A 14020-nucleotide genomic window follows, 5' to 3' on the forward strand; every position below is an offset into this window, starting at 1 on the left:
GCAGAGGCTTGTGAGGGACTTCCAAAGTTTTAGGGCTGTCTTCTCAGTTTTACTACAAGTTCTTGCAGTGTGAAACTACAATATTTAATGTCTCAGGCAGAGAGGGCTTGCTAAGTAGACTGTACTCGTGGTCATCTCCCAGTTCATTGATAGCTTGGACCAAAGGTGGTGCTAAATATCTTAATATTTGTAATATTTATGTTGTCTTTAAGTATTTTATCACAAAGATGCAGTGTCCTTTTAAAGAAATCTACCCCTTGGTTTTAGGACCTTGCAAAATCCCTGAGGGACTTTCAGGGGTCAGGGTTGTTGCTTATTAAAATTTGAGCAGGCTTTCTGTATTTTGAGGGCCAGTGGGGGAAAGGATGCTCTGTTTTCAAATGCTTGCAGATTGTAAGATTTGATTTGTGATAATTTTTTTTGTATTTTGTTTACATCTCCTCTTATATGCCCTAAGAACAAAAATAAAGTTTTTTTGACCATTTTGTGTCCCCGATGTGTTTTTCCCCCCCCCCATTGCATTTTTGTTGTTACTGAACTCACTGTATTCATGAAAGTAAGGACAAATTTTGCTAATACATTCCTGCAATGGCAAAACCTGGTCTATTTCCGACTTGAGTAGATAGTAGGTTGGCTTGCGATATTGACAGTCCCAGCAGTTTGGTGATGTGAAGTTGCCACTATTCTTCCTTTTCCTCATCTTTAGACTGTCTCCTTCCTGACCCACTAATGGAAATTTCACCTCACCTTTTGACCTCAATAGTAGTTTCAAACACAAAAGCCTTTGAATGTGGAGCCAGATGGCAAATGTCTGACCTGCCTCACCAAAAAAGTGAAGCAGGGGCCAGTGAGCTAGCATTTGTAAATGGGTGGAGCTGCCTCCTGGTAAACACGGGCAGCCTCTTCCACAGCGGGAGGCACTCCTGCCCCCTACTGATGTGAAATGGATGCAGGCCACTCAGTAGCTCAAGACTGAGCCCATGGAACATACAAGGCCACTGGCTCAGCAAAAGCAGCACTCGGGCAATTGAATATAAGGGCTTGATCCTGCACAACATAAAGGCACTGAGCACCATTACTTTTACTACAGAGGGCCCCATGTGCATAGACCTTGTCTGATTTTTTTTTTTGAGTGCATTGACTGCTTCATCTGTTGGGCTGTGTAGAGGAGCGAAGGGTACCCAGGCACCGCAAGCTCCCTCTGTTGGGGGTTCTACGCTGCAGCATTAGCTGAGCTACGTTTACCAAAAAACCCTCCCTAATTTCCCATGCTGCTTCAGAGATGTGGAGGGGGTTGTTTTCTCAGACTTAGAAGCTGATTAGGAAAGGCCACCTCCAGCTATGCATCTGCATAGCAGCCCTGAGAGCAAAGCAGCTCAGTGGTGGCAGTCCAGTAGGTAACGTTTGTCAAACACGGCCCTTCGTCTCCTTGGAAGGACAAGGAAAAAACCAATTGCTAGTCAGTCGACAAATCTGTAGTTAGCAGCCAAGGGTGTCCCTGTTATCCTCTTGCTTTGTTGTGTTCTACATCTCCCATCAAACATTTTTTTGTAGTGTTGCAGAGGATAGCGAGGAGCCTGGTCCATTGCAGGATGTACCTACAGCAACAGCACTCTGTATAGCGTTGTCATTTTTGACCTGGTATCTTAGTTTAGCACTGACCATATTTTGTAGGGAAGAGGTTTCTTCCCAAGGCACTTCACAAACTTTTTACCAAACTTGACTCCCCTGTCAGGTAGGTGCAGTCACCTCCATGTTGAGGCACAGATGGCCCCCAATCCTGCATGCTGGCAGACTGCTGGACCAGCTCCGCATCACCACTGAGGTTGAGAGGGTCCCACACATACTCGTGAGAAGTTTCAGGATTGTGGCCTAAGGATAGGAAAACGCTGACTTCCAAGGGAAGTGGTACAAAAGGCATTTGTCTGGCTTTAGAATTAGGATAGAGGAAGTGCACTTTTTTTGGTAGGTGTTGTACGAACATAGGGCCCAGTGAGTCCCTGGTCCCCGACTGGTGTTAATGCAAATAATGGTAGGGAACAGCCCTGCGGTAGGAGGGAGAAAGACCTCAGCAACCTACTCAATCTTTCCAGTTCTATGCCTGGTTCTCCAAATATTGTGTACATTTGAATATGGACTGTAACTTCCTTTTGTGTTGTCTGATTTGTTTTAATTTTTTTTAAAAGAGAAGAACTCTTGCTGGGAGGCTCAGCCCTAGCAGTGAGAGAGATGGTTCATTAGATCGGAGGTGAGTCACTAGGAGTTAAAATTGAAACCCATGAACAGCATTCATCCTAATTGCTCTCTTTTAACTCTAGTAATGATCAGACTTCTGCATTTCCAGACAGGGCTGGTGCTTTTATTCTTACCTGCTGCTGTTCACGATATATGAGCAACAGCCAGGGTATTCTGTAACAGTCTCCATGCTAAGGGCTCCCATCTGCTGCTCCTGACAATTCAGAAGCAGAGAAACGAAGTCTATTTATTCATTAAATATCTGAAAGTCAAACCTTGTTCGTGCTTTAATGAATTCAGCCGACACCTTCTACCTACTTTGTGGAGCAGCCATGTAGTCCCTTAGCTAAGGCAGCAGATGGTGCTGTTTAAGTAACTCTGTACTACTCCACCTTGTTATGTTGGAGCTCAGATTCAACTTGCTGGCTTTTGAAAGTGCCATAGTGTGCAAGCAGCCCGGGGTTTTGGCCAGAGCTAATCACAGCCTTGATCCCATAAGGTACATTAACGTAGGGTTCACTCCTGTTCCGATGGAAAGGGGAGTGTCAGTGGGAGAAGGCCTGGCCAGCCAGGAAAAATGGAGGGGAGGGATTTCATTTATAAACCAGCCGGGCCATGGCACAGTCACGGTCTCTCCTTGGGGCAAGTGACCTAGGTAGTAGGCATTGGGCACAGTCAAGTTGAAGCTTTATCTCTGTTTCAGTGTGTGCAGCAGCGGCAGACCATTAAGGAAAGCAGAAGTGCTGGACTGAAGACTAATGGCCTTTACTGTGTTAGAGGAAAATGCATCCTCTTAGAGCACTGCTCACTCACACCTCCCAAAGCACTGGGCCCAGCTTGTTGGGGAGGGGGTAGCTGGGCAGTGAGCCACAGCTGTAAATGATGTGCCTAACAGGCCATTATGCGTAAGTGACAGAACTGGGCCCCGAAGTTCCTGCCTCTGGGGCTGTCATCAACTGCACCCTCTGGTCTTCATTTCATCAGCTGATGCTCTGATGTCTGCAAGTGAGCTGGCAAAGGCCTTCGCAAGTCTGAAGTCAGGCTGGACAGCAGTTCCACTGCCCCAGGAAAAGGCTTTGGCTAAGAGATTCTTTCCACCTCCAGCCTAGTGCTAGTCATCTTGCTTGTAGTGGGAATGTACTGTAAGTCAGGGATTCTTAACCCTTTTCTTTCCGAGGCCCTCCCAAGCATGCTATAAAACCTCAAGCTGATTTTCTGAATCTAAAAGCCAGGGTCTGCATTAGAGGGTAGCAAACAGGGCAATTTCTTGAGCCACATGAAGCTAAGCTGCTCAGGCTTTCTGCCCTGGGCCCCAACGAGTTTGATGCTGGCCCTGCTTTAGGGACCCCCTGAAACCTGCTAGCAGCCCCCCAGACCACTGGTTGAGAACTACTGCTGTAGATAATGTAGACAATCTAGGCTGGGAGCCAGCAGGGGTCCTTCTAAGCCTCAGAAAGCAGTGCTGAGAGTCTGGAGTTGCTTCTACTAACAGAAGTATCAGAAGGGGCTGGGATAAGCTACCCCCAGCTGGCCTCCTCGAACAGGAACTCTTTTCACTGTATGCAGGAAGGGCAGCCAGAAGCATGGGTGCAGGAACTTGCTCTCCTTCTCTCAGACCATGCTGAAGGATTGGCAGCAGTAGTGTTTTGGGGCTGTCTTCACTGCAAAAATGGAGTGCGGGGGGGCGATTCTAGCATGATGTAAAAAGACAGTTTTGCTGTGAGGACCAAGCCTGCATATTCGATTTTATATCTAAGGCTGCAGGGGCCTAGGATTGTCTACTCAGCATGGGAGTCCTAGGTTCAAATCCTCCTCTACCTGATAGGGAGTCTTCCTCCTGCAGCCTAGTGTGTATAAGGCAGGCCTCTGAATGCTCCTCCGTGTCTTTGTCGGGGAGAGAAGAGGGGAAGGCTGCAGCCCTTATGCCTTGGCAGGCTAGGGCTGAAATAGTGTGCTCAGCAGTATTTTACCACCCCTTTGCATGGGGGGTAAGGAACTAGAGCCTCAGGCCCTATAAATCCAGCTGATCAGGCTCCGATGGGTGTAAATAAGGTGGGTAGAACTTGTCGTTTTGGCTGCATGTACTCCAAGCCGATGGCCAATAACTGCGCCCTTACACTGCTGTGGGATACCTAAAATCACCTTTATTCACAATCACAGTTATCCAATTTTCCCAGAATGGGTTTTTCTGCTAGAACACAAACCACTGTAAAATAAAACAAGGAAAGGGAGCTGACACCAGCACATATGGGAACCGACGCCATCCAACAAAAGTTAGTTTTGTTTTGTTACTGCTTCTGCTTGCAGCCAGCCCAGCCCTGCAGCTCCCTGGGCCGGACTGTGCTTCCACTGTGGCATTAGCCAAACGACACCAGGAAAAGGAGCCGCCACCCCGCACCTCCCCCCAAGTGGTATGGCTACTTGGCATACTACAGCCCAGGGCTGTGCCACCCAGGCTCATGGATGCCGTGTTTCCAAGCCTATGAGTCAGCACTCACACTGCAGCATTGAGCTGAGTTTACAGGTGCTGGCCCCAGGTCTCGCAGCTGTGCTATTGCATTCCTGTTGCCCTGTACAGACCACCTGACTTGGCTTGAGCTGTGACCACACTGCAAAATGACAGGGTTTGGGCCTGAGTCACAGCAGTACTGGGGCTCTGATCTGCTCTCCTAGCAGGGGCCTGAGTCCATCCTAGGGTGACCAGGGCTCTGGTTTTCGATCAGCACACCCTGTCGAAAAGGGACACTGGTGGCTCCGGTCAGCACCCCTGACTGGGCTGTTAAACGCCCAGTCTGTGGTGCTAAGGCAAGCTAGTCTGTACCTGTCCTGGGTGGCACCACGCTGTGTCCCAGAAGCAGCCAGAAGGACAGGTCTGGCTCCTAGGTGGGAGCGCCAGGGGGCTCTGGGCATTGCCCCTGCCCCCACTACTGGCTCCGAATGGGAGCTGGGGGGTGGGGCACCATACCTGCAGGCAAGAGCAGCACATGGAGCCTCCTGGCCCCCTAGCCTAGGACCCGGACCTGCTGGCTGCTTCCAGGGCACGTGCAGCGCAGTGCCAGGCCAGGCACGCAGCCTGCCTTAGCCCCCCCCCCCCCTCCACCCCCCTGCTGACTATGAGCTGCCTGAGGTAAGCCTATGCTCCTGCACCCCAAACCCCTGCCAGAGCCCAGTGAGGGTGGGGGAATGTAGTGAGTGGGGGGGGCAGGGCCTTGGGGAAGGGGCAGGGCTAGGATGTTCAAGTTTTGTGCAACTAGAAAGTTGGCAACCCTAGTGCTTCCTGATCTGAGTCAGGCTGATTTGGATGTTGGCAGAAGGGCACTTGGGCTCAAACTTGAACCTGCGTCCAGGCTTAGTGTAGCCCTATCCTAACTCCCCAGCCTACTTGACAAAGCTTCTGCTAACACCTGGCGTTTGACCCACAGTAAAACAAACATATTTTATTACATTTAAACACACGCAAGTCAGTTAGGGCTGGTACAGTGCCACATGACCACTCTTACCCCTGTTTGTCCCTTCTTTAAAAGTCACGATGTAACCATTAACCAGCCTAGCCTGGCCAGACGGCGTGGGGATGATGCTGACTGTGTTGGCTTTATATATATGTGCTAATTTCCCTGCTTCCCCCCCCCCCCCACAATGTTTCTTCCTGATTCCTTACTCTCTTAGCCCTACACCTGTTGCGGGGGGGGGGGGGGCTGCAAGGTTAGGGCCAGCAGCTGGTGTAAACCTTGTAGCTGTCCCTCTGCTCTGAGTGTTTGGGCAAGTCAGTGATCATTTTCATTGAAAGCCAACCGTGTTTGCACTTAGTCGCCCGTATGCTAGCCCTGCTGAGTTTGGAGTCCACGCCTGCAAAGCTCACACAAGGCCTGTCTGACCCCCATGACTTCAAAGGGCTGTTTCACAGGAGTACAGTTGGCAGTTCTAGCCTTGGGTGGTAATGTGGTGGGCAGGACTGTGGGCATTTCAGGTGCTGTAAGAATTAAAATGTAGGAACTACACGCTCTGTAAGCCCAAGGTGGCTGCTGAAGTTGGGGCTCAGCTGAGATTCCCCCAAGGGGGTTACACGCCACCCATCTTATGTCACAAGACCATCCCTCTTAAAAGTGATGCTTTAAAAATGCATTCTCCGGCTAAACCAATCCCTGGGGACGCAGCAGCTTTCCATTCACAGTAGCAGAATCAAGATAACTTTTATTAAGAAAATCGGCAGAAGGCTGCCTCTGCACTGAGTTGCTCCTTTCTACAGCCGGCTGTCGGTGAGGATGCTGCAGAGTGGCAGGGGAATTAATTCCAGCGCCATAACTCTATTTATATATTAAAATCTACCATATAGAAACAAATACAGTATTTGGGACTATTGGCAAAAATCTACTGGCACAAGAGGATTGTTTGCTGCACACCATGAGGGCTGCTGATACACCTGCATCAGCTGGGTGTAGGGGGGGGGGGAGCACTAGTCAGCTGCTGCGGGGGGCGGGGGTAGATGCTTACAGTGCTACAGTACTTCATGGGGAAAATAATTAGGTATTAATTTCATTATGCTTTTGATAGGATCTTTTTTTTTCCTCTTCTCAATTCACATTCCACCTTCCCCACCAGCCAGCTGGTGATGTCTTACAAGGAAAAGCAAAAACCAAACTAGTTTTATGTAACACCCTCTGCCCCCCCGCCCCCCAGCTCATCACCAACATGTCCCCCCATTTGCTCCTTACAGGTGTCTGAGCCTGCGGTTCCTGCGAGCATGTGAGTTTTGCCCAAGTTTGGCATGCAGGAGCAGGCTTGCTGGCTGCTGTGAAGAACGTGCTGGCTTTGTAAAGCAACAGGGCCCACAGAAAGCTCTCATGGCTCGCTGTAAGGATCGTGCCTTGGCCCAGACCTCAGCTGGTATCAGTCAGTTTAGCAAGAGTGGAGGAGCTGGACCCTGGTACTTAGGGCAGACAGAGGCTATTTGTTCATCTTCAACACTTTCAGCTACTTACAAATGTGAGCGCCCTGTTGCAGTCTGGGTCTACGTCAGCCACAGGCTTCCTCCTGCGAGCAGCACTGAAAAGTAAGTTGCACTCATGAAAAGCAGGCAGGGTGGGCGGTGGAGCCATGGGGAGCAGCAGCGCTTTGCTCATGTTTTTTAGCAAATCAGCGTCATTTGTTACTGAGCAGAGCCACTTCCCTGCATACAACAAAGACTCTCCATTTCAATGCTTTCAGGTGTAGGGTGGGGAGAAAGCCCCATGCCCTGAAATGCACATGGGGCCTGATGTGCCAATACCTAACTGCTCTTGCTCGCAGGGTTACCGGTTTCTCAGTGTCTAATAGAACTGACTGTGAATTTGCTTCAGTAAAAGCTCACAGGAGGCCAGCACATAAAGCAAAAGGCCTGGGCCTGCAGTGGCCCCGCTCTCATTGCAGCCAAGGGGCCATGCAGAGGTACATGAGCTACAGTCCTGGGCCAAGGTGACTGAGCCCATGATCTGTCAATGCTAGACTAGGGCAAGGTGTGTGTGTTCTGGGGCCATTAACACTCGCAAATAGAATAAATGGGCCACATCTTGCTTGCCTTCTCTGCTGTGCAGCCTCCTGAAAAGCAGCAGGCTTGCTCCTTCTAATACTTCCCACCAGGCTGGGGCCTTGCTTGATCTCCCACTGAAGTCAATGGGAGCTAGCTGAGGTCAAGCGCCTCATCGAAGATTTTCAGAAGTGCCGCATTCGAGTCTGTTCAGAGGCGCCTGGTTGCCGGATGGGGCTTGTCGCGTTCTGAAAACGAGGACGCTTTACAGTGTCTCCCGTTAGATACAAAATCACTAGGCCTCGAGTTTGCCACCACCCTCAGCCTCGTGAACTCCATGGGCACCACGGTTTGGCACGCTCAGCCCCAGAGGGATGCGGCGTGCCTTGCTCGTATTGCAGATGCGGACCAGGGAGGACTGACAGACCTAAACTGAGATGACTGCGGACTGACTGAGCCCCGGTAGAGCCTGGTGGCCGCCCAGTACGACACTGAGTGCTCACAAGGACTCACAAATAGACACACAAAATAGGTGGGATGCAGAGAATCTGGCCACTCTGAAACTAACAGGGGTGGCAGGAGCAGCAGCCAAAGCCCACTTCTCTCCCTCCTCCCCAGCCCTTGAGTGATCAGAAGCTCCTTCTTTAAAACAAAGAAACAAAATCCACTTTAAGCCACTTTCTTCCTTTTTTCGCTTGTTGATGACTAAGTGCATTGACCACATCAGTGTGGCCAAGAGCATGCGATCACGAACCAGGTTTCCTTCCTTTAGAGACATTTAACACTCTACCATAAAAAAAAGAGCGCGGGGGAGGAAAGGGGGGTTGTAGACATTCTTCCTCAGTGTTTTCCACAAATGCTGAGTGTGGGGTGGGGGGGAAGAGGCTTTTGGCTTGTGAAACGCTGATGGGAAGGGCAGGGAGAACTAAGGAGCAAGCGTCGGTGCAGTGGGGTTATAGTCATGCAGTGCCCCAATGAGTCAGACAGGAGGGAGCCGGCTGGTGAGGAAAGGATGCTGAAGGGCAAACGTAAGCCTGAGGGTGTCATCTTGCTGGAAGGCAACACGCAGAGCCATGCCCAACACTAGAGTCTTTCGCAGGAACCACATGCAGCATACCCATCTGTTCCCCACCACCACCCCACCATGCATTTCTCCATTACCAAAAATCCACAGGCCCACTCTCCCCCCATGAAGCACTCAACACGTTGATTTCCATTCACCGGCCACTGCTCTCAGGAGAGCAAAGAGAGAGCAGGGTTACTGGGAGCTTTTTTGCCACCAGCAAAAGGGTTTGGATTTATAATTTCTCTCCTGCCAGACTCGTCCTTTCACACCCTTTGTGCCAGAGCTCCTGCTGGACACCCAGCTCTTCTGAATGGCCCATGCAGCCCTGCCCTTTTAAGAGGCTTTTGTGAGATGGGGGGTCAGTTGCCCCCAAAAGGCCTCCTTTCTTCTCTGGATTATTGCCATTCACCAGCTGCCTACAGTTGCTGTCCACTGGGGAGAAGGACATCCCTGGGCATGGTGTAGAAGAGGAAGAACAGCTCCAGCTGTTTTCTTGAGATTAAAATGTAAAACCATTAGAAAGAGAGGTTCATCTTGCCTTCCCTGATGTGCTGGAGTTCAGAACCCATGGGGGACAAGGGGGAGTGGAAGAGCCATCACCAGCAGGACCCTCCCCTCCCCACCTCCAGCCTCCTTGGGGTGGTTCAGATGTTGAATTTCACAGATGATGAGTGAAGACAGAGACCCCTCGCTCCTCTCACGTCTGCCCCCTGCCCACAGCTTTCCCCCCCCCCATCCATACTGCTGTTCTAAGTGCTGCGATATGTTTTGATGATATCCTTGATGGCCCGTCTGCAGATCGGGCAGCAGGCGTTGGCCATCTTCTTGAGTTTCAGCCCACACGGGTAGCAGAGACACATGTGTCCGCAGGAGTAAATGACGGTATCTACCATGTTCTCGTAGCAGATGGTGCACTCGTCCCCCCAGACCCCTGAGCCAGATGGGGAGATGGGTGACTCCGGCATGCTGACCGGGGAGTTTGGAGCTGTGCCTGAAATGCAAGGAACACGGTCGCTCTTTACTCAGTCATGAGCTTTTCAGGGTTAGGGAGAGAGGAGTGACTCGGTCAGAGCAGACTCCTGCTGCACCTAGAACTGCAGGGAGCACCCTGCACAGGCAGGGGGTAGAATGTGTGATTTAACAGGTCTCCTTCAATAGCTTTTGCAGCTAACTGTGTCCAATCGCTGAGGCCTCAGTGGAAGGTGAGAAAAGGCCATAATGCACCTGACTCTGTGCACAATGCTGCACCAATGAGGAAGGGAGAATCCCTCAGGGCTCTGCTCTAGCACATGAAAAATCCCACACCCCGGCTTGGCACTGTTCTGCCAACAAACCTGCAGTGCAGATACAGCAATGCTGATGGAAGGGGGCTTTGAGCAGCATAGCCAACGTTGTGCGGGGAGGTGGTGTTCCGATGCTGGCGGAAAACCACTTCTGTTGGCATACATTGTGTCTACACCAGGGGACTATGCCACCATAGGTGCTGTAGTGTAGACACAGCCTAAGAAATCTGTTTCTTCTAACAACAGGTCACAGAAAGTCCATGCAGGGATGGAGGGTGGTCATGTGTTAAGGACACACGCCTGAGAGGCAGGCGTCTGGTGCTTTGTTTTCGGTTCTGCCACTGATGCACTGCACGGCCTTGGGCAAGTCACTCCCCACTTCCTCATCCGGCAAATGGGCACCATAACTCTGAACCTAGCTCACCTGACCTGTGGCGAGAGGCCCAATGTATGTCTGGAAAGGGGGCAGAGCTCTTGGCAAGGAAGGGGCTCTATAAATGCAAGGGATTCTGAGGGTGGGTAACATTGCTTTTGTCATGGGATTAGTAGTACAGCTGTGCCGTTTGCCTAGAGTTTGTGGCCAATGCACTGCAACAAAACAGCTGCTCACTGCACCGGGGGCCAATGGGAAAACTGGCTGTCCGATCGCACGCCCAGCTGGCCCGCAGAGGGAGCTCTGCAGTGTCCAAGCACTGTACAAACATTCACTACAGAGGGCAAATTGGAAGCTGCCAAATGGGTTGGCTACTGTTTAACGGTTGGAAGGGAGGGCAGAGCAATGGTGGCAGCAGCTCGAAGATTGGTGCATTGCTTGGTGACATGAGCAGGGGACTGTGGCCTTGGGCAAGTCACAGCCCGTGGGTTCTCTGGGCAGGGATGTGCATGGGTGACACCAGGCACTACCCTCATACAAACAGCCACGACCTCTTGGTGCAATGGGAATTCTGCCTGCCTCCCTCTCTCCCTGAGAGCTTGTGAGGCTGGATGGAAGCTTATGACAGCCTCTGGGATTATGGGAACTGGCTCTGGTAGAGAATATCAATGTAAACAGCCTTCAGGATTCTCCCCAGAGGCAGCTGCATTTCACAGGAGGGTGTACACAGTCTAGAAAGTTTGTTGTCCCCCTTGGAGATTTTTGATGATGAAAAAGCCTACAAAATTACGGCTGTCCAGTATCAAAGCATCTGGGTGGCTTCCACGTAAAAACATTCCCCTAGGGACCTCATGGGTCTCTGGCTCTTCTCCCTTACTCACTTCGGGAGCTGACAGGTGCGTAGATGTATGCCGCCCCATGCATTTAGAGCCCTAATGGGCACTGAACGGAGACCTGGAAGGGCGGCAGCGCAGAGCATGGCAGGGGACCCGCGAACGTGTGCGAGGCACACTCACCATTGATGGAGCTGCAGAGCAGACCGGAGCCACACGTACTCAGTATTGGATCAGAAACCCCGCTGCAGAGACCCGTGGGGGAATTTGGGGCTGAAGTGGGAGAGCTCGGTGTGGATGGGCCCAGTCGCTCAGCCAGTATGGTGGAACCTGGACAATACAACAAAGACATGTGGTTTTTAAAAAAGCTTGTCCCCATGTGATTATTCCAGACATTAGGCCCTGCTCCCGCACATCGATACCTGCCTCGGGCTGGGCGTGCATCGCTCATTCTGACCCATCACAATGAGAGCTGGGGGGGAAATCCTGGCCTTACTGAAGTCGATGGGAGTTTTGCCATTGACTTCAATGGGACCAGAACTTAACCCTTAGTTTCCATTCCTAACAAACCCATCCTAAACCAGGCACCAGATGGCGCCTCGCCGCCCCCCCCCCCCATCAGCTGGCCTAAAAGAGGTTTGAACACCCTCCACCCCCTACATAAGCTGGATTCCTTTAAGCCAATGTAAATAGTTCTCCAGTTTTAAATGTTACTTTTCATTATACGTCACCCACAGTCTCACCCTCCCATGCCCCAGCAGCGTCACATGCAGGGATGGGGCTGTGGCCAGCGGGAGAGGCTGCACATGGCTGGCCAGCTGGAATGGAACCCAAGGAGCTATCCCCTTGATAACGAGTGCTGTATACCCCAGAGCAAAATACAGAGAGTCCTGGCACCACCGAGCTCATGCCAAGGCAATCAACAGTCGCCTGCAGGCAGAAAAGCGTGAGTTCTGATCCCGGTCCTGCGCCACTTGCTGTGTGGCCTGAACTGAATCATATCACCTCCCTTGGTGGCCCTTTCCTGTCTATAAAAAAGGGAACTCCTTTGCAGCTGTTTGGAAGCCTCTGTTGTTCTCAGGTAACCCCCCTGCCTGGACGTGACCAGGCCAGCTGGTGCTCAAAGGCAACAGACAGCAAATTAACGCTGGCACTCAAACTGGGAAATGAGAAAACAGGACAGGAAAGATTTGTATTAATTGGCCCTGCCTGGGCAGCTGACCCCTAAGAAACCATGTCGATAGGAGCCTGCCAAGCAACCAAAGCAGAAACCTGCTTGGGGCAAAGAGAACCAGACACTGGGTGCTGACTCCATGGCAGGCCTGAGCATGATCCCTTCTTGTGTTTGGGACTCGCCTGTCACAGGGCCTTGTTTGTGGAATCCTCTGCTAGTACATGCCTGCTCCCAGGCCACCGGAGGCAGAAGGTACTTGGCTCACATTTTCCAGCCAGGTTTCAGAGTAACAGCCGTGTTAGTCTGTATTTGCAAAAAGAAAAGGAGTACTTGTGGCACCTTAGAGACTAACCAATTTATTTGAGCATAAGCTTTCGTGAGCTACAGCTCACTTCATCGGATGCATACTGTGGAAACTGCAGAAGACATTATATACACAGAGACCATGAAACAATACCTCCTCCCACCCCACTCTCCTGCTGGTAATAGCTTATCTAAAGTGATCACTCTCCTTACAATGTGTATGATAATCAAGGTGGGCCATTTTCAGCACAAATCCAGGGTTTAACAGGAACGTCTGGGGGGGGGGGGGGGGCGGGGTAGGAAAAAACAAGGGGAAATAGGTTTCAGAGTAACAGCCGTGTTAGTCTGTATTCGCAAAAAGAAAAGGAGTACTTGTGGCACCTTAGTCTCTAAGGTGCCACAAGTACTCCTTTTCTTCAAGGGGAAATAGGCTTGAATAGAGACTGGGAGTGGCTAAGTCATTATGCAAGGTAACCTAAGTTAATTGTATCCAATTTGCAAATGAATTCCAATTCAACAGTTTCTTGCTGGAGTCTGGATTTGAAGTTTTTTTGTTTTAATATTGCGACCTTCAGGTCTGAGATCGAGTGACCAGAGAGATTGAAGTGTTCTCCGACTGGTTTATGAATGTTATAATTCTTGACATCTGATTTGTGTCCATTTATTCTTTTACGTAGAGACTGTCCAGTTTGACCAATGTACATGGCAGAGGGGCATTGCTGGCACATGATGGCATATATCACATTGGTGGATGTGCAGGTGAACGAGCCTCTGATAGTGTGGTTGATGTTATTAGACCCTGTGATGGTGTCCCCTGAATAGATATGTGGGCACAGTTGGCAACGGGCTTTGTTGCAAGGATAGGTTCCTGGGTTAGTGGTTCTGTTGTGTGGTTGCTGGTGAGTATTTGCTTCAGGCTGGGGGGCTGTCTGTAGGCAAGGACTGGCCTGTCTCTCAAGATTTGTGAGAGTGTTGGGTCATCCTTCAGGATAGGTTGTAGATCCCTAATAATGCGTTGGAGGGGTTTTAGTTGGGGGCTGAAGGTGACGGAATCTCTCTGGTCACTCGGTCTCAGACCTAACCGTCGCAATATTAAAACAAAAAAACTTCAAATCCAGACTCCAGCGAGAAACTGTTGAATTGGAATTCTTTTGCAAATTGGATACAATTAACTTAGGCTTGAATAGAGACTGGGAGTGGCTAAGTCATTATGCAAGGTAATCTATTTCCCCTTGTTTTTTTCTACCCCC

General features: G+C 50.6%; 1 protein-coding gene across 1 annotated transcript in view; it reads right to left on the bottom strand.

The window, feature by feature from the left end:
- Positions 1-9553: 9553 nt before the first annotated feature.
- NEURL1 (neuralized E3 ubiquitin protein ligase 1) overlaps positions 9554-14020 on the bottom strand; it is a 274358-nt gene continuing 269891 nt past the window's right edge. Inside the window, exons 5-6 of the mRNA XM_077822690.1 lie at positions 11477-11623; positions 9554-9795 (exon numbers count right to left, since the gene is read on the bottom strand). Coding sequence (XP_077678816.1) covers positions 9554-9795; positions 11477-11623 — 389 coding nt within the window. The remainder of the gene's footprint in view (positions 9796-11476; positions 11624-14020) is intronic.

Source organism: Eretmochelys imbricata, chromosome 7 (assembly GCF_965152235.1).
Source record: "Eretmochelys imbricata isolate rEreImb1 chromosome 7, rEreImb1.hap1, whole genome shotgun sequence".
NCBI lineage: Eukaryota > Metazoa > Chordata > Testudines > Cheloniidae > Eretmochelys > Eretmochelys imbricata.